Consider the following 21,687-nt stretch of genomic DNA (forward strand, 5'->3'; position numbering starts at 1 on the left):
GAAATGATTATCAATAGGAGGATGATTATATTTGGTAATGATGTATGGAAAGAAAAAATTATGTAGGATAATACAGTAATGCTGCCATTGTATAGCATGTACCAAATATTTCCATTGGAAAAGTGAAAATACTGTATATATATATTGAGGATGGATAGACAGACAGTTGCAAAGAAAGATAGATAGATAGATTGTTACGGCTAGCGGAACGCAGTGAATAAATAGAGATGTTTTTATTGATATTGGTGCGCTCGCAGCCCGGGGTCCACCGTGCAGGAGTACCTGCTGCTAGCAACGGCGGCACGATATGGCGGTATGGACTAACTCAGTTACTTCACCGAGTAGTCGTGAAAGAAAAGCACTGCGCCCTGTTAGGCTTCACAGAGGCACAGGCTTACTGCCCACACAGAGAGCAGTCAGTGGTCACGCATGCACACAAAACTCCTCGCCGGAGGTGCCAGCATTCTAGGGGCTTATTTCAGCCGGGTCCCTGAACACATTCAAACACAAACTCCTCGCCGGAGGTGCCAGCATTCTAGGGGCTTATTTCAGCTGGGTCCCTGAACACATACTCTCGTGACCACACTGGCACAAAGCACTTAACAAAGAACAATACTAGCGCATGGCCGTGCGGCCATGCGAACCTTAAATAGCTGCAGCACGTACAGGACCTTCCTAGAAGGACCAATGAGAAGCTACACCAGAGCGTGAGCACCTAAAGGACCTTCCTGAAGGAGCCATTGACCTTAGCTGTAGTATCAGATCATGTGACACTCGATCTCCACTGAGAGATCCTACTCTGGGCATGCTCAGAACGAGCAAAGCAGGACTTAGACCCAGAAGCATCTGCTCGCAGCTGCCCAGCACCGACTTCAATGGCAGAAGCAGGAAAGGCAGCAGTAACTCTTAGCACAGAGTCAGACTGAGCGAGACGCTGAGACCGATGTCTCTGCTGAGCAGGCTCCACTGCGGCAGGAGAAGAATGGGAGACTGCAGCGGAGATGGACTGAGATTCCCCCTGTGCAGAGGAGGGAACTCGACCCCTAACATAGATAGATAAATAAAGATTAGATACAGTAGATGGATAGAAAATAGATAGATAGATCGATCATAGATAAATAGAGGTTAGATAGATCTTGGGGTGGGGAATCTTTTTTTCTACCAAGGGCCATTTGGATATTTATACCATCCTTCGGGGGCCATACAAACTCCACCCACAAAGTGCAGTGCCTTGCGAAAGTATTCAGCCCCATGGAACTTTTCAACCTTTTCCCACATATCATGCATCTAACATAAAGATATCAAATGTAAATTTTTGGTGAAGAATCAACAACAAGAGGAGCACAATTGTGAAGTTAAACAAAATTTATTGGTTATTTGAAATTTTTGTGGAAATTCAAAAACTGAAAAGTGGGGCGTGCAATATTATTCGGTCCTTTTAACTTAATACTTTGTTGCGCCACCTTTTGCTTTGATTACAGCTGCAAGTCGCTTGGGGTATGTCTCTATCAGTTTTGTACATCGAGAGACTGAAATTCTTGCCCATTTTTCCTTGACAAACAGTTCGAGCTCAGTGAGGTTTGCTGGAGATCGTTTTCGAACAGCAGTTTTCAGCTCTTTCCACAGATTCTCGATTGGATTGAGGTCTGGACTTTGACTTGGCCATTCAAACACCTGGATACGTTCATTTGCGAACCATTCCATTGTAGATTTTGCTTTATGTTTGGGATCATTGTCTTGTTAGAAGACAAATCTCCATCCCAGATGCAAATGAAGAAAGGGACAGCACCACAGCAAATGTGAAGAAACAGCTTACGTGCTTATTCTGCCTTCTGCAATGTTTCGGTCTGAGGACCTTTATCAAGCATAGTGAAAAAACAATCCAACCACCATTATATACCATTAGACCCAACCCATTAATTTACTAGCAACCAATGGGGTAGTTCTATACAATTAGAAAAAATACATCATAGTGCAACATACATATACACAAATAAAAAACAACATGGACATCGGGGATGTTTTTGTGGATTTATGGGTATAATTTAGTAGTGGGGAGCGATCAGAGATAGCTGAACTATGTTAGCGGTCAGTATATACGGAGGGCTGATTATGTGGAATTGTTTTTATTTGTGTATATGTATGTTGCACTATGATGTATTTTTTTCTAATTGTATAGAACTACCCCATTGGTTGCTAGTAAATTAATGGGTTGGGTCTAATGGTATATAATGGTGGTTGGATTGTTTTTTCACTATGCTTGATAAAGGTCCTCGGACCAAAACATTGCAGAAGGCAGAATAAACACGTAAGCTGTTTCTTCACATTTGCTGTGGTGCTGTCCCTTTCTTCATTTGCATCTGGATTTATATACTGGGATGGATCCCCTGGTGAGGACGGGCGCCCTGTTGTCCATAGAGACGTTGTTATTTTCGGGTGCGGCCCTACTACTATTTTTTGATACTTAAATCTCCGTCCCAGTCTCAGGTATTTTGTTGCTAAAAAGTTTGATTTTGGTTTCATCTGACCAAAGCACCTTCTTCCACATGTTTGGTGTGTCTCTCAGGTGGCTTGTTGCAAACTTTAAACAACACTTTTTATGGATATCTTTGAGAAATGGCTTTCTTCTTGCCACTCTTCCATACAGGCCAGATTTGTGCAGTGTAAGACTGATTGTTGTCCTATGGACAGACTTTCCCATCTCAGCTGTAGATCTCTGCAGTTCATCCAGAGTGATCATGGGCCTCTTGGCTGCATCTCTGATTAGTCTTCTCCTTGTTTGAGATGAAAATTTAGAGGTTCGGCTGGGTCTTGGTAGATTTGCAGTGGTATGATACTCCTTCCATTTCAATATGATCACTTGCACAGTGCTCCTTGGGATGTTTAAAGTTTTGGAAATCATTTTGTATCCAAATCCGGCTTTAAACTTCTCCACAACAGTATCATGGATCTGCGTGTTGTGTTCCTGTCTTCATGATGCTCTCTGTGCTTCAAACAGATCCCTGAGTCTATCACAGAGCAGGTGCATTTATACGGAGACTTGATTACACACAGGTGGATTATATTTATCATCATTAGGCATTTAGGACAACATTTGATCATTCAGAGATCCACAATAAACTTCTGGAGTGAGTTTGCTACACTGAAAGTAAAGGGGCCAAATAATATTGCACGCCCCACTTTCCAGTTATTGAATTTCTACAAAAATTTAAAATAACCAATAAATTTCATTCAACTTTACAATTATTTTCCACTTTTTGATGATTCTTCACCAAAAATTTACATTTGGTATCTTTATGTTTGAAGCATGATATGTGGGAAAAGGTTGAAAAGTTCCAGGGGACCGAATACTTTTGCAAGGCACTGTACACCCTGACTTTGGCACTGGTGTCACGATGTAATCTTTAATTGCATGCCCTTCAGTGTTCAGTAGTGGACACTGCTTGTGTGTGCTAACAGAGCAAGAAGAAATTAATGAGCTTGTGGCAATCAAAATACAGCTCCCTGCCCAAGAATGTGGTCCCTGAGAATCTGCTTGGGGGCCTGATAAAAGGTCATCGAGGGCCGTAAATGCCCCTAGGGCCTTGGGTTCCTCACCCCTGGGATAGGAAATAACCTCAAAAAGCCTTAATTAGAGATATTTTAAAGTAAGACAAAAAATGCGATTAAAAGAAACTCAGGCAGTTCTCCATTTCTGTCTTTTAATAACTAAGAGTTTCATAATAATGCATTTTAATCTTGAGGTACAAAGATCAGGGGTATTAATATGGAAAGAAAATAATGAAAGCGAGAGAGAAGGAAGGAAGGAAATTATTAAAAATAAGGAAAGAAAAAAGAGAGAAAGAGATTATAAGAAAGATAAGGAAACTATAAAAAAGATAGAAGAAAGAGAGAAAGAAAAAGAAATGATAAGAAAGATAGAAGAAAGCGAAAGAAAATAGCAAGAAAAAAAAGAAATTATTAAAAAAAGTATGAAGAATATTCTGAACATTTTATGGCTGTGTTTCATAATCCTCTTTTTAATGAGGCATGCTGCAGTGCTCACTCTGGACTAAAGTTCAAAATAGCAGAGTTAAAAAGAAAAGGGCAAAAAAAAATCAACATTTTACCTAAAATGTTAAATGCACTCAGTAAGTTATAAAACTCTAGAAGTGTGAAAAATGTCAATCATCTCTAAGCAAATTTAGCCTTGCACCTATTCTGAAAAGAAATTGTATTGATGCTGAGAAGCTGATCTAAGAAAAGTTTGGAGAATGAAATTGCTACAAGTATCGATGCATCAGATCTCGCACGGCGTTATATAATGTTAACTGTGGAGCATTAGACTGGATCTTAGGTATTTAGAAAGAAGGCAGTCAAAGGAAGGAACAGGGAAGATAGTAAGTAGGGAGGGAAGAAAGTAAGAACGAAGGAAGAAAGGTTGAAATAAAAGCAGGAGAAGGAAGAAAAAATATTAAGACTATTAAAGATTAAAAAATAAAAATACTTTGTAATAATAAATTCTGATGTCTGATTTTCAAAGTATCACAATAGTCCAGAAATGACGAATTCTGTTCATGAGCTAAGATCAGGAGTGAAGGAAGGCAGGCGGGAAGGAAGAGAAGGGGACAGGAAGGAAGGGAGGTGGGGTTAGGCCTCTTTCACACTTCCGTCTTTCAGCTCCCATCACAATCCGTCAATTTTTGAGAATGCAGGATCCTGCATTTTCTCATAGACTTGTATTAGCGACGGATTGTGACGGGTGGCCATCCGTTTCATCTGTCGTGCACTGGATCCTGCACAAAAAAACAGTCCGTCGGGCAGAGAAGACGTTCAGAGGAACTTTTTTTCTGCACGTCGGAAAAATCGGTCAGCGACGCATCCTGCGCTGCCCGTCACTGGCTACAATGGAAGCCTATGGGCACAGGATGCATCGCTGGCTGTGAAAAGCAGGAATCCAGCGACGGGCCCCATCTTTTCAAACTGAGCATGTGTGGAAGAATTTCCCGTCAGGGAAATTCTCTCTCGCTCGCTCTCTTTCTCTTTTTACTATTGATTATGCCTATGCAGCATCAATAGTAACAAGATGCTAAAAATAATTTAAAAAATAAAAAATCGCAATATTCTCACCTACCGACGTCCCGAGCAGCGTCACCGATGCTCCCAGCAGCTAGCGTTGAGAAATCTTGCAAGAAGTCGTGGTCTCGCGAGACCATGACTTCTCGCGAGATTTCGCAATGTATTACTAGGAACGCTAGCTGCCGGGAGTATCACTGCTCGGGACGCCGGTAGGTGAGAATACTGCGTTTTTTAAAATTTTTTGCCTGGGTTGTGTTGTGTATGCGTTGTGGACGCATGCACAACAGGTGCACATAGCCTCGACGGGTCCGTCAGAAAGACGGGCCCAGTGCACACGTTTTCCACAATCTGCACAGGATCCGTCATTTCAACGTCTTGACGGATCCTGTGCAGATTTTGAAGACGGAAGTGTGAAAGAAGCCTTAGATGATGGAGGAAAACAAAGGAAAGTAGATAGCCGAAGGTAGGAAGAAGGGGAAGAAAAGAAGGCAGGATAAGTAAAGATAAAATCAGGGCAGGAAGTTAGAAAGAGTAAGGAACAGAGGGAAAAAAGTAGAAAGAAAGTAAAGGAAAGAAGAAAAAAGAGAGGAAAAGAAGGAGGGAGAGAAAGAAGAAGCATGAAAAAAAGCTGAAAGGAAAGAGAGGGAAATCAGAGACATTTTTAATCTCTGATACATGCTGTCAGCTTATTTTATAATGAGGCATAAGAATTAAATGTGACTATGCAATACTCAGAACTTAAGTTCACAAAAACAGAGCAAAAAAGTAGTGAAAAAAGAAAAGCAACATTTAAGGTAACACGTCAGACGCATTCTGTGAATGATGGAACTCTAAAACATGTCAATCATTTCTGAGCAAATTTAGACTTGCACCTATTGTGAAATGAAATCGAATCGGTGCTGAGGATCTGGTCTAGGAAAGATTGGATAATGAACATGCTACAAGTTATCGATGCGACAGACTCTGCATGGCTCCATCTAGTATCATCTATTAGACTGGATGTGTAATTAGCAGAGATGACGAGGATGACTAGGAGATGCATTCAGCAGTAATAGAGTTATGAGTGACATTGACGCCACATCCAGTCTCACCGTCGAGGGTCCGATTACTAATGTTTTAAAAGCTTGCTAAAAATAGATGTTAATATTATATCAGTGTGTTAATGTCTGTCTTTTCTCTGTGTTACATAATTGCCGTTTTAACAATGGCACAGTACACTTTTCATCATGGTTTATGTAACAAATGTATCTGTTTTGCAGAGCCCTGTGATCCATCTTCCTTCCAGTGCAATAGTGGGGAGTGCGTCTTATCGGGTCGCATCTGTGATCATCACTCAGACTGTCCAGATGGTTCAGATGAAGCAAAATGTGGTAAGGTTGTGTGTCCCATGCTACACTAAGAAGGGATGCTGTTGCAACAGGGCACTATACACCCTTTACCATAAGTTATTTTACTCAAATTCAAAGTAAAAATCAATCCCAACTTACCTTTTTTTTTCAATTTTCAAACTTCCTGCGAGAGATCCCCTGGTAAATGACCAACATCTCCTGTACCAAGAAAAGATCAGACATGTTGAAATTTAAGGTCAAATAGAAAAACATGATGCGGCACTCACCCAGTTAGTGTGAAATCCAAGTCCTTTATTTTAAGATCCAAAAGTTAAGAACATTGTTGAGGAACAGCAGGTGAATGTGATGCTGAGAAGAACGGACTTCTTTCCCCGCACCCTCGCATTCACCTGCCGTTGCTCAACAATGTTCTTAACTTTTGGATCTTAAAATAAAGGACTTGGATTTCACACTAGCTGGGTGAGTGCCGTATCACTTTTTTCTATTTGACCTTGCCATACCACATGTTTCTTGATGTTGAGCACCAGACTGCAGTAGTGGAACACTGCCATTTATTGGTGATTATATGGATCATATCCCTCTCATATTGGTTTTGCCGTTTACCTGGTGCCATTCATTCTGCCTTCTTCTGAAGATTTGTTACATGTTGAAATTTTACATGCCTAATCATTTAAACTCCCAGCATCCGTCATGGTGGGAGTCAATATACTTCATTTTACTATGGAATACAAGTTAGGTTCCGCTCTCTTTCTGTACCAACCTCTCACTCATAAAGCTTATATTTTATACTTAAAAAAGCACACACATCAAAATATTTACCCTCTTAATATATTGCAGTCATCATATTATATAGCACTTTGTACTTACAATTGATCATTTTGCCTTTCTACCCAGGTAATTATTCTCTTTTCTCTGCTCTAAGTAGAAACAGGAATTATCTTGTCCTTGCATTTATCATTCCCCTCTTCAACTCCTGACCCAGCTGCTTCCTCCTCCCCTCACCAGGGACTTTTGCAGTGACTCTTGACTCATGCAGGGAAAATTGACCTCTTGTTTCTAAACAGAGCTTAGAAGGATTCAGCTAGTCAGTTTTTAATCACATAATGTCATAGAATTAATGGAAAAGAGAAGAATTATCTGCATAGAAAGGCAAAATTATATTACACATTATTTTATTATTATTATACAGAGCGGTATAATATGATGATTGCAATATATTAAGAGGATAAACATTTTGATGGGAGGAGGAGGAGGAGGGCTTCTTTATACTACTTTGTCCTTCAAGGAATGAAGGACACATTAGCAGAAATAATAATTATAGTAATAGTAATAATGATAATTGCAGTAATAATAATAATAATTATAACAAGCATTTTAAATAGTCAGTCTTTACTGCAGAAATTGATGTGTTGGATTCTTTTTTATCTAATTGTTATGACCAGCTTAAAGAGAACCACAGACAAAATGATGGCACAATTATGTTAACTTTACAAAGATGCAATTACTAAGCAGTATTATCTCACTTGGGGTTATAGCTACACCATGTAGTTAGATCCTATGATTGAAAAAGCTTTAAAGGCCCATGACAGTCTGGATGAAGGTGCGCCATGCTTGTAAAAGTGAGGGCAATGCTGCACATAAAGACTTGCAGCAAGTCCAAATATACACATAGAATAAGGCATAAACAACAGGTTGGTGTGGATCCGACACAGACACCAATATCAGACTAATGATTATTATGGGTTCTGCTAAGTGTCATATTTAGGCCACAGTCACATGTTCAGTATTTGGTCAGTATTTTACATCAGTATTTGTAAGCCAGAACCAGGAGTGGAACAATCAGAGGAAAAATTTTATAGAAACACGTCACCACTTCACCCGTGGACATACAGTAGCCTCAAAGGCAAATATTATGCAGCAGAATTTGGCTCAGGAGACCTGTGGTTGGCTCAGGCCATGTAGTCATACCTGGACCATGAAATATGGAAGTCTGAACCTGGCCTAATGTAAACCACACACCATTTTTTTATCTAAAATTTGATTTAAAGGTATAAGTAAGGCATTGCTGGAATGAGCAGGGGGTTGGACCAGATGACCCAGGAGGTCCCTTCCAACTCTAACATTCCATGATGCTATGATTCTATGAATGTAAAATGAATCTGTCAGCATGTTTTGCTTCATATCTAGTAGAGCTTGGAATGCTGAACTGTGTATAACCCCGCCCACACCACTGATTGGTTACTTTCTGTGTACACTGTGTATAGGCAGAAAACTGCCAATCGGTGTGGGGGGCGGGGTTGAACTGGGAGGCACAAGACACCTAATCCTGTAGCAATAATCTCCTGCTGGTAAAACAATGAGTGAATTAAAACAGCAAAATACAACCTAGTGACATCCCTGTAATCAGTTGCTTTTACACTACATCATTGACGTCTCAGATTACATAGCAAAAACCTGATGACAGATCCCCTTTAACGAAAACTTTTTCACGACTGGGCAATTATGTTTGTTTCCTTTTTTTTTTACAAATTTATTGTTTGTTTTTTCATTTTTTTCTCTCCCTCTATCCTGTCCACATAGCCTTTCACTTTATTATATAATATACTGAAAAATGGGAACAAATTCAATGTCAGGTGAAATTGTGAAAAAAAATAAATTTCTCCATCTTGGCATTCATTGTGCGGTAAAAATAACCTCAGATCATGATTCTCCACGTACAGCGTTTATGGTGATAAGAAACGTGTTTAGTTTATTCTTTATATTTAGAACTATTCAGAACTTTGTAAAAAAAAAAAAAAGAAGAGTTATCGAGACCTGTAACTTTTTTATAGTTCAATTAATGGAAGTATATGATAGCTCGATTTTTTTTACTTGCTGAGCTAACGATTTTATTGATACAATTTTTGCATACAGGCGATATTTTGATATTTAGCCTTAAATTTAAAAAAAAGTCGCTGAAACTGATAATGGTTGGTAAAGCATGGTTTGTTTTTTTATATAACAAACTGTGCTGGAGAATAGGTATTTTCTGAAATGGGATCCCAGTAAGGACAGGTTTAGAAAAGGACTATGGGTGAATGAGTACATTTTACTAGTACTTAAATAAAAAGTCTGATTGACGTCTTGTTGTGCTTTTCTTGTCTAGTACAACTCTCCAACAGTTCCTCCAGCGGACAGGTTCAGATCAAAGTTCAGGCTGATTGGTATACGGCATGTGCAGATCTTTGGACTGAGGAAATCTCAAATAATATATGTCATCAACTAGGACTAGGGTAAGTGAGCAAGAACCTTTAAAAGCTAAAAATATAGTGAGAGACTACAATACAATTATTTTGTAACTATACCAATAGATGGGAGGATCAGGTTAAATTCAATTTTTTTTTTCTTGGGAAATTCTCCTCTCTGGTTCCTCCGTTAGTCACCTGTTATGACCCCAATGGCAGGGGGTCTCAGAGACAATAGCGAAGTCTGCAAACATAAAACCCAGCTCATAGGGCAGTGGTAACTGGGCTGACCATATACCTGAACCTAGCACACAAATAACAGCAGCCGGGGAACGTACCTACGTTGATTCTAGACGTCTCGCGCCAGCCGGAGAACTAACTAACCCTAGCAGGGAAAAGAAAGACCTTTCTTGCCTCCAGAGGAAATACCCCAAAAAGTTGGATACAAGCCCCCAACAAATAATAACGGTGAGGTAAGAAGAAAAGACAAATGCAAGAAATGAACTAGGTTTTAGCAAAGAGAGGCCCGCTAACTAATAGCAGAATATAGGAAGATGACTTATATCGTCAGCAAAAACCCTCACAAAAACTCCACGCGGAATATTCAAGAACCCCCGAACCGTCTAACGGCACGGGGGGAGAACATCCACCCCCTAGAGCTTCCAGCAATATAAGGAATCACATTTAGTACAAGCTGGACAAAAATAAGAGCACAGAAAAAAACCAAAAACAAGAAAGCAGAACTTAGCTTAATTTTGCAAAGAACCAGGACCAGCAGATAGGAGCAAACAGAAGGATCTGATTACAACGATGCCAGGCACCAGACTGAAAATCCAGGAAGTTCAAATAGCGACACCCCTGGACTAACGAGGCCAGGCGGATACCAAGCAAGGGAAGGAATATCAAAGTGTAATATCACTAGTGACCACAAGAGGGAGCCAAAAGGTCTAATTCACAACAGTACCCCCCCATAAGGAGGGGTCACCGAACACTCACCAAGACCACCAGGGCGATCAGGATGAGCAGCGTGAAAGGCACGAACCAAATCGGCCGCATGCACATCAGAGGCGACCACCCAGGAATTATCCTCCTGACCATAGCCCTTCCACTTGACCAGATACTGAAGCCTCCGCCTGGAGAGACGAGAATCCAAGATCTTTTCCACCACGTACTCCAACTCGCCCCCAACCAACACCGGAGCAGGAGGCTCAACAGAAGGAACCACAGGCACAATGTACCGCCGCAACAAAGACCTATGGAACACGTTGTGAATGGCAAACGACACAGGAAGTTCCAAGCGAAAGGACACTGGATTAAGAATTTCCAAAATCTTATAAGGACCGATGAAGCGAGGCTTACATTTAGGAGAGGAGACCTTCATAGGAACAAAGCGAGAAGACAGTCACACCAAATCCCCAACGCGAAGTCGGGGACCCACACCGCGGCGGCGGTTGGCAAAACGCTGAGCCTTCTCCTGTGACAACTTCAAGTTGTCCACCACATGATCCCAAATCCGCTGCAACCTATCCACCACAGAATCCACCCCAGGACAGTCAGACGGCTCCACATGTCCCGAGGAAAAACGAGGATGGAAACCAGAGTTGCAGAAAAATGGCGAATCCAAGGTAGCGGAACTAGCCCGATTATTAAGGGCAAACTCAGCCAACGGCAAGAAGGTCACCCGATCATCCTGATCTGCAGAAACAAAACATCTCAAACAAGCCTCTGGAGTCTGATTTGTTTGCTCAGTTTGGCCATTAGTCTGAGGATGAAAGGCAGATGAAAACGACAAATCAATGCCCATCTTAGCACAAAAGGATCGCCAGAACCTGGAAACAAACTGGGATCCTCTGTCAGACACGATATTCTCAGGAATGCCGTGCAAACGAACCACATTCTGAAAGAATAACGGAACCAGATCAGAAGAGGAAGGCAGCTTAGGCAAGGGCACCAAATGGACCATCTTGGAAAAGCGATCACATACCACCCAGATGACAGACATGCCCCGAGACACTGGAAGATCCGAAATGAAATCCATGGAAATGTGTGTCCAAGGCCTCTTCGGGACAGGCAAGGGCAAAAGCAACCCACTGGCACGAGAAAAGCAAGGCTTAGCCTGAGCACAAGTCCCACAGGACTGCACAAATGACCGCACATCCCGTGACAAGGAAGGCCACCAAAAGGACCTAGCCACCAAATCTCTGGTGCCAAAAATACCCGGATGCCCTGACAACACCGAGGAGTGAACCTCGGAAATGACTCTACTGGTCCATTTATCAGGAACAAACAGTCTGTCAGGTGGACAAGAGTCAGGTCTATCAGCCTGAAATCTCTGCAACACACGTCGCAAATCCGGAGAAATGGCCGACAAGATTACACCCTCTTTAAGAATACCAACTGGCTCTGAGGCTCCAGGAGAGTCAGGCACAAAGCTCCTAGAAAGAGCATCAGCCTTAACATTCTTTGAACCAGGCAGGTACAAGACCACGAAGTCAAAACGGGAGAAAAATAATGACCAACGGGCCTGTCTAGGATTCAGGCGTTTAGCAGACTCGAGATACATCAGATTTTTGTGATCAGTCAAAACCACCACACGATGCTTAGCACCCTCGAGCCAATGACGCCACTCCTCAAATGCCCACTTCATGGCCAACAACTCCCGATTGCCAACATCATAATTCCGCTCAGCAGGCGAAAATTTCCTAGAAAAAAAGGCACATGGTCTCATTACTGAGCAACCAGGGCTTCTCTGCGACAAAACGGCCCCTGCACCGATCTCAGAAGCATCCACTTCAACCTGAAAGGGAAGCGAGACATCAGGCTGACACAAAACAGGCGCCGAAGTAAACCAGCGCTTCAGCTCCTGAAAAGCCTCCACGGCTGCAGGAGCCCAGTTAGCAACATCAGAACCTTTCTTGGTCATATCCGTCAAAGGTTTAACAATGCTAGAAAAATTAGCGATAAAACAACGGTAGAAGTTAGCAAAACCCAAGAACTTCTGAAGACTCTTAACCGACGTGGGCTGAGTCCAATCATGAATAGCTCGGACCTTGACTGGGTCCATCTCCACAGCAGAAGGGGAGAAGATAAAACCCAAAAAGGGAACCTTCTGCACACCAAAGAGACACTTTGAGCCCTTAATAAACAAAGCATTCTCACGCAAAACCTGAAACACCATCCTGACCTGCCTTACATGGGAGTCCCAATCATCAGAAAAAACCAGAATATCATCCAGATAAACAATCATAAATTTATCCAGATACTTCCGGAAGATGTCATGCATAAAGGACTGAAACACTGAAGGAGCATTAGAGAGCCCAAAAGGCATCACCAAGTACTCAAAATGACCTTCGGGCATATTAAATGCAGTTTTCCATTCATCTCCCTGCTTAATGCGCACAAGGTTGTACGCACCACGAAGGTCTATCTTGGTGAACCACTTGGCACCCTTAATCCGGGCAAACAAGTCCGACAACAGAGGCAAAGGATACTGAAATTTAACAGTGATTTTATTCAGAAGTCGATAGTCTATACAAGGTCTCAAAGATCCGTCCTTCTTGGCCACAAAGAAAAATCCCGCACCAAGAGGGGAAGAGGATGGACGAATATGTCCCTTCTCCAGAGACTCCTTAATATACGAACGCATAGCGGTATGCTCAGGTACAGACAGATTAAATAATCTTCCCTTAGGAAACTTACTACCTGGAATCAAATCTATAGCGCAGTCACAGTCCCTATGAGGAGGAAGAGCACTGGACCTGGACTCGCTGAATACATCCTGATAATCAGACAAATACTCAGGAACATCCGAAGGAGTAGAGGAAGCAATAGACACCGGCGGGGAATCGCAATGAATTCCCTGACAGCCCCAACTTGACACAGACATAGCCTTCCAATCCAAAACTGGATTGTGAGTTTGTAACGATGGCAGACCCAAAACGACCAAATCATGCATTTTATGCAAAACAAGAAAACGAATCACCTCTCGATGTTCAGGAGACATGCACATGGTCACCTGTGTCCAAAACTGCGGCTTATTCTCCGCCAATGGCGTAGCATCAATACCTCTCAGAGGAATAGGATTAACCAAAGGCTCCAGAACAAAACCACAGCGCTTGGCAAACGACAGATCCATAAGGGTACCGTCACACAGTGAAATTTCCATCGCTGCGACGGCACGATTCGTGACGTTGCAGCGTCGTATGAATATCGCTCCAGCGTCGTAGACTGCGGTCACACTTTGCAATCACGGCGCTGGAGCGATGCCGAAGTCCCCGGGTAACCAGGGTAAACATCGGGTTACAAAGCGCAGGGCCGCACTTAGTAACCCGATGTTTACCCTGGTTACCAGCGTTAACGTAAAAAAAACAAACAGTACATACTCACATTCCGGTGTCTGTCCCCGGCGTTCTGCTTCTCTCCACTGTGTAAGCGCCATAGCCGGAAAGCAGAGCGGTGACGTCACCGCTGTGCTCGCTTTCCGGCCGGCAGGCGCTCACAGTGCAGAGAAGCTGAGACGCCGGAGGACAGACACTGGAATGTGAGTATGTACTGTTTGTTTTTTTTACGTTTACGCTTGTAACCAGGGTAAACATCGGGTTACTAAGCGCGGCCCTGCGCTTAGTTACCCGATGTTTACCCTGGTTACAAGCGAACACATCGCTGGATCGCTGTCACACACAACGATCCAGCGATGTCAGCGGGTGATCAAGCGACGAAAGAAAGTTCCAAACGATCTGCTACGACGTACGATTCTCAGCGTGATGTCTGATCGCAGTAGCGTGTCAGACACAGCGATATCGTAACGATATCGCTAGAACGTCACGAATCGTGCCGTCATAGCGATGGAAATTTCACTGTGTGACGGTACCCTAAGACTCAGGGCAGCACCTGAATCCACAAACGCCATAACAGGATAGGAAGACAATGAGCAAATTAAAGTCACAGACAAAATAAATTTAGGTTGCAAATTACCAATGGCGACCGGACTAACCACCTTTGTTAAGCGTTTAGAGCATGCTGATATAACATGTGTAGAATCACCACAGTAGAAACACAACCCATTCTGACGTCTATGATTTTTCCGTTCAATTCTAGTCTGAACTCTATCACATTGCATTAACTCAGGTGTCTGTTCAGACAACACCACCAGAGGATTAGCGACTTTGCGCTCCCGTAAACGCCGGTCAATTTGAATAGCCAACGCCATGGAATCATTCAGACTTGTAGGAACGGAGAAACCCACCATCACATTCTTAATGGCTTCAGAAAGGCCATTTCTGAAATTTGCGGCCAGAGCACACTCATTCCACTGAGTAAGCACGGACCATTTCCGAAATTTTTGGCAATAAACTTCAGCTTCATCCTGGCCCTGAGAGATAGCCAGCAAAGCTTTTTCTGCCTGAATTTCAAGATTGGGCTCCTCGTATAGCAACCCAAGCGCCAGAAAAAACGCATCAACATCTGCCAAAGCCAGATCGCCTGACGCTAACGAGAAGGCCCAATCCTGAGGGTCGCCCCGTAAGAAAGAGATAACAATTTTTACTTGCTGAACTGAGTCTCCAGACGAACGAGGTCTCAGAGATAGAAACAATTTACAATTATTCCTGAAATTTCTAAATTTAAATCGGTCTCCAGAGAACAATTCCGGAATAGGTATTTTAGGTTCTGACATAGGACTGCTAGTAACAAAATCTTGAATACTCTGCACACGAGCAGCAAGCTGATCCACACTAGTAATCAAGGTCTGGACATTCATGTCTGCAGCAAGGCTCCAGCCACTCTGAGATAAAGGGGAGGAAAGAAAGAAAAAAAAAAAAAACCTCAGAATTTCCTTTCTTATAATCCCACTTCTGCAATGCATTAAATATTCACTTAAGGCCTGGCATACTGTTATGACCCCAATGGCAGGGGGTCTCAGAGACAATAGCGAAGTCTGCAAACATAAAACCCAGCTCATAGGGCAGTGGTAACTGGGCTGACCATATACCTGAACCTAGCACACAAATAACAGCAGCCGGGGAACGTACCTACGTTGATTCTAGACGTCTCGCGCCAGCCGGAGAACTAACTAACCCTAGCAGGGAAAAGAAAGACCTTTCTTGCCTCCAGAGGAAATACCCCAAAAAGTTGGATACAAGCCCCCAACAAATAATAACGGTGAGGTAAGAAGAAAAGACAAACGCAAGAAATGAACTAGGTTTTAGCAAAGAGAGGCCCGCTAACTAATAGCAGAATATAGGAAGATGACTTATATGGTCAGCAAAAACCCTCACAAAAACTCCACGCGGAATATTCAAGAACCCCCGAACCGTCTAACGGCACGGGGGGAGAACATCCGCCCCCTAGAGCTTCCAGCAATATAAGGAATCACATTTAGTACAAGCTGGACAAAAATAAGAGCACAGAAAAAAACCAAAAACAAGAAAGCAGAACTTAGCTTAATTTTGCAAAGAACCAGGACCAGCAGATAGGAGCAAACAGAAGGATCTGATTACAACGATGCCAGGCACCAGACTGAAAATCCAGGAAGTTCAAATAGCGACACCCCTGGACTAACGAAGCCAGGTGGATACCAAGCAAGGGAAGGAATATCAAAGTGTAATATCACTAGTGACCACAAGAGGGAGCCAAAAGGTCTAATTCACAACAGTCACCACCCCGTCTGGATCTCGCCACTTCCTCTGATCTCTCGTCACTCACATTGGAATCTTCGGTCCTCTCGCGCTGCACCAGACTTCTAGGTGTCATGGTGCCGAGGAGGGTTCTGCACAGGCTTTGGAAGGTCAACGGTGCACATTGTGATGTCATGATGCCACTGACATCCGGCGCAGAATCTTAGCGGTCACCATGACACCCGGAAGTCTGGCACTGCGTGAAGGAACCAAATATTCCAATGTATGTGCCAGGGGGATCAAAAGACAAGGACTGGACGGGTAGCGGGGAGGAGCGGGGATGCTAGAGAGATGAGCATAGTGGTGAGTATAACATTTTTTTATTTTTTTAACCATTTAATGGCACATTCAGGGTCAGAAAAATTGCATTCATTTGGGGTAATCCGTGCGGAAGCAAATTACAAAAATAATCCCAATTTTGGAAATGAATTTGAGTGAAATTTCAATTCCACTCAATGCATATTCATACATTTTTATTGTACATATACATGACAGGGATATTTAACCAGTTAACAGTGCAATTCCACCCACGTCTCTTAGATTCACATGAGCTGTCATGTTTCGGAGAAGGTGTGGACTCAGTGTTGGAAAATCATATCTATTTATCAAATTAAATAGAATTTTTAAAATATCATTTATCATATGATCTATGACCTCATAAGACTTGTGTACTTACTAGCAAATCCATGTTACAATGACTATATAATCCTTTCTGCATGTTTTCCTGCCTGAGTCCAACTGTGACCTGACTTCATATCATGATTTCATTGACATTTTATTTAAGTACACCCGTCTAATCAGGTCTGTGGAGTCTATTCAATAATGTATGCAGTGCGCATTGTTAAATCTGATCACAGATCTGCCTGAAAAACAGTGCTTGATCGTCTCAAAATATATTATTTCTCACTCACAAAACCCTGAAACACAATTAATGGAGGATAGACCTTTAGTTTTCATCACAAAGGAACGTTTAGGAAAAAAGGGAGCTGGGCGGCATCACTACACCGAGTTCCACTTATGTTCTAAACATTTCTGCCACTTTTCTTGTCGAAAAAGTGTCAAAAAGCCAAATTCTATATGTGGTGAATGGAAGTGGCTGCTACCTGTCAGATAGTAATTATCACTGCGCAGAATCAATTAGTACAGTAAACTCAATGGCCTTTTCAGCACTTGAATCCACTATTGATTTTCTAGGAACACAAGCATGGAAGGTCAGTGAATGCTATAGTCTACTTTTACCATGAATTGACTACACAAGAGTATTTAAACCCATTCTCATAAATTCCAAGAACAGCTAATACAGATGCTTCACTCCTAGAACAATAGATGCTCCGAGCATCTGTAAAGTAACCCAGCGATCAGAAGTGTCAGCGACACCATCCTAATGTAGAGAGGAGCTCTGGATCATAAAGGACTCAGCAATTAGACTGATGGATGTGGAGAGGAGACAATAACATCTTGTACAACACAACAATGCTAAAGGCTTTCACCGCAGCTTCACTCACAGAGTTAGGCACATATGCTGCATATTGTAAAGGTAGGAATCCCCCGCTTCTGTAAAAATGGCCGACATTTTACAGCCAACACATTGTCTAAAGAATCAATTCCCCAAGAGTGATATCAAATTGCAATTCACAGCCATCATTTATTTCAGTATGTGTGTACAGGGGCACAAACATGCATTTATGATAATATTAATATTTAATCACCTGTAATAAATGGAAAAATGTTAAAGGGAACCTGTCACGTGAAACCTACATATATGGGTTAATCTGCAGGTTCATAGTATTATGAACCTGCCCAGCGCTGGCACTTTGTTTCCTCCTCTCAGCGGGGATCTAAGATTATTCTTCCCAGCAGCACTTGGCTTTCAGTCATGGGGGCGGCGCTGGCGCTAATACAATCATCGCTCTGTTTATAGAGAGCGGAAGCTATAACCGTGCCCTGGCACTTACTGACAGCCTGCCCTAATGCTGAGTCCGCTGTCAGTAAGTGCAGGGGGCATGGTCATAGCTGCTGCTCTCTATACACAGATCACTGACTAAACAAGTGCCACCTTTATGTGCCAGGCAGGTTCATAACGCTATTTACTGGCATATTAACCCTTTATCTCCAGGTTAAAAGAATTTTTTCATGTGACATTTTCCCTTTAACTATTTTAAAAGGAATAACCGCAATATTCATGAGTTCCCCTACATACAAAGTAGAACGTGGAGTCCAGTTATACTGTAGACAAATATAGACAAATAGAAGACAGACAGAGACAGACAGAGACAAATAGAAGACAGGCAGACAAAGACAGGAAGAGACAGACATGTAAAAATGTAACAAAGGTTACCATGACTCAGATAGCTTAGCACTGGGAAATCACAGAGTAGAAAATTGTATTTAGACCGCTAGATTGGCATTAGTCAATGGCTTTCTGTGACAAGTTATCAAGATGGTGCGTCGTGAGACATGATAACCTTTTCTACATCTGTATATTGAGCAGAGACGAGCAAACGTGCTCAGTGATACTCAAATATCACTCGAGTACCTAGATGCTCAGCACTCGTGGTCATTAGCCGGATTTGAAACTTAAGGGTATGTGCACACATCCGGATTTCTTGCAGAAATTTCCTGAAGAAAACCAGAAATTTTCTGCAAGAAATCCGCATTTTTTTTTTTGCGTTTTTTTCCGTTTTTTGCGTGGTTTTTTTAGAATTCTGCAAGCGTAATTAGCTTGCAGAATGCTAAAGTTTTCCAAGCGATCTGTAGATCTGTAAAAAAAATTTAAAAAATGGTTATACTCACCCTCTGCAGACAGCCAATCTCCTCAGCGGCGTCCGTTTCTATAGATGCCGGTGTGGTTCAGGACCTTCGCGGCTTGTGATTGGTCACGTGAGTCACATGAGCGGTCATGCGACCAATCACAAGATAGCGACGTCATCACAGGTCCTGAACCACACCATCTATAGGAACGGAAGAGAAAGCATGCACCGGAGAGGCGGGAACACTTCGGGGGCCATCAGAGGGTGAGTATATCACTATTTTTTATTTTAATTCTTTTTTTTTTACCAATTATTTGGTGCCCAGTCCGTGGAGGAGAGTCTCCTCTCCTCCACCCTGGGTACCAACCGCACATAATCTGCTTACTTCCCGCATGGTGGGCATAGCCCCGTGCGGGAAGTAAGCAGATCAATGCACTCCTAGGTGTGCGGAATCCCCGCAATTCCGCATTTTTAATGAACATGTTGCTTTTTTTTCCGCGATGCGATTTTTTTACGGAAAAAAATGCAACATTTGCACAAAAAATGCGGAATACCCTATAAATAATAGGAGGCATATGTAAGCATTTTTTTCGCGTTTTTATCACGTTTTTATAGTGAAAAAACGCGAAAAAAACGCGAAAAATCTTGAACATGTGCACATGGCCTAAACCCCTTGCCCACATGTTTGGCACCTGTTACACAGCCAATAAGCATGTGATGATGGCCTGCGAGTGACTGTAATGCCATAGCCACCTCTGTAGTGCATTACTATGATTGGCTGGCCATGTGACATCATCAAGGGTTATAAAAGGACAGGGTGACGCCAGGCTTGGCACACTGAGGCCATTGCACAGCACTGTGAAAGTTCTTATTGAAGGGAGAGAGTGCTTGTCTAGGGTGGTGTGTGCACATTTTAATGAATCAGAGTCCTGTAGTGTTGATACCGACACTGAAACTGAACCATTATGCTAACTAATGTTCTTGTAAGGACTAATTTTGTGAGTTACTGTTTGTATCAGATACATTCTGCATTTAGCCGAGGGAGAGAGAGTTACAGGAGCATGGAGAGTGGCTGAATACAGTTGCTTTGAAGGGATTAGAGATTTGCAATCCCTTGCTAAATAAATATATATATATATATATATATATATATATATATATATATATATATATACACTCACCGGCCACTTTATTAGGTACACCATGCTAGTAACGGGTTGGACCCCCTTTTGCCTTCAGAACTGCCTCAATTCTTCGTGGCATAGATTCAACAAGGTGCTGGAAGCATTCCTCAGAGATTTTGGTCCATATTGACATGATGGCATCACACAGTTGCCGCAGATTTGTCGGCTGCACATCCCAAAGATGCTCCATACAAGGCAGGATGGATCCATGCTTTCATGTTGTTTACGCCAAATTCTGACCCTACCATCCGAATGTCGCAGCAGAAATCGAGACTCATCAGACCAAGCAACGTTTTTCCAATCTTCTACTGTCCAATTTCGATGAGCTTGTACAAATTGTAGCCTCAGTTTCCTGTTCTTAGCTGAAAGGAGTGGTACCCGGTGTGGTCTTCTGCTGCTGTAGCCCATCTGCCTCAAAGTTCGACGCACTGTGCGTTCAGAGATGCTCTTAGGCCTACCTTGGTTGTAACGGGTGGCGATTTGAGTCACTGTTGCCTTTCTATCAGCTCGAACCAGTCTGCCCATTCTCCTCTGACCTCTGGCATCAACAAGGCATTTCCGCCCACAGAACTGCCGCTCACTGGATTTTTTTTCTTTTTCGGACCATTCTCTGTAAACCCTAGAGATGGTTGTGCGTGAAAATCCCAGTAGATCAGCAGTTTCTGAAATACTCAGACCAGCCCTTCTGGCACCAACAACCATGCCACTGTCAAAGGCACTCAAATCACCTTTCTTCCCCATACTGATGCTCGGTTTGAACTGCAGGAGATTGTCTTGACCATGTCTACATGCCTAAATGCACTGAGTTGCCGCCATGTGATTGGCTGATTAGAAATTAAGTGTTAACAAGAAGTTGGACAGGTGTACCTAATAAAGTGGCCGGTGAGTGTATATATCTACTGCACTTTACCACATTTTTTGGGGTGAAAAAATTGACTACATTGTCATCCATAGAGTATTACAATTACTCTACTACTCAATTACTCAGCCATTAGGTATTTTGTGCTTTGTGGTATGGTACATTTCAGTGATAAATAACACTCCATTTCTGTGGTATATAATACTCCAAAAATTGAAAAATGTATATGTATTTAATTACTCACGCACAGAGTATTATTTGCTTTCTGTAACATTTCGGTGGTATATAACACCCAAAAAAAGGGTTGAAAATTTTATCGGTATTCAATTACTCATCCATAGTGTATTACATGCTCTGTGGTACATTTCTGTGGTATGTGGTTAAAAAATGTTTATATTCAAATACTCATCCATAGAGTATACGTGTTTTGTGGTTCATTTCAACTTTATATAGCACTCCAAAAAAGCAGTAAATTTTTTTGTGGATTGAATTTGCCATCCATGCTTTTTTACGTGCTTTGTGCTATATTATGGTAGTATTATATTATGGTAGTATTAAACTTCAAAAAATGCTGCGACTGCTGCAGTTG

The 21,687-nt window shown here is 42.3% G+C and overlaps 1 protein-coding gene across 1 annotated transcript in view; it reads left to right on the plus strand.

The window, feature by feature from the left end:
* TMPRSS15 (transmembrane serine protease 15) overlaps nt 1-21,687 on the plus strand; it is a 399,115-nt gene that overhangs the window by 275,335 nt on the left and 102,093 nt on the right. Inside the window, exons 17-18 of the mRNA XM_077294014.1 lie at nt 6,318-6,428; nt 9,553-9,679. Of these exons, the coding sequence (XP_077150129.1) occupies nt 6,318-6,428; nt 9,553-9,679 (238 nt within the window). The remainder of the gene's footprint in view (nt 1-6,317; nt 6,429-9,552; nt 9,680-21,687) is intronic.

The sequence above is a fragment of the Ranitomeya variabilis genome, chromosome 3 (genome assembly GCF_051348905.1).
Source record: "Ranitomeya variabilis isolate aRanVar5 chromosome 3, aRanVar5.hap1, whole genome shotgun sequence".
Classification (NCBI taxonomy): Eukaryota; Metazoa; Chordata; class Amphibia; order Anura; family Dendrobatidae; genus Ranitomeya; species Ranitomeya variabilis.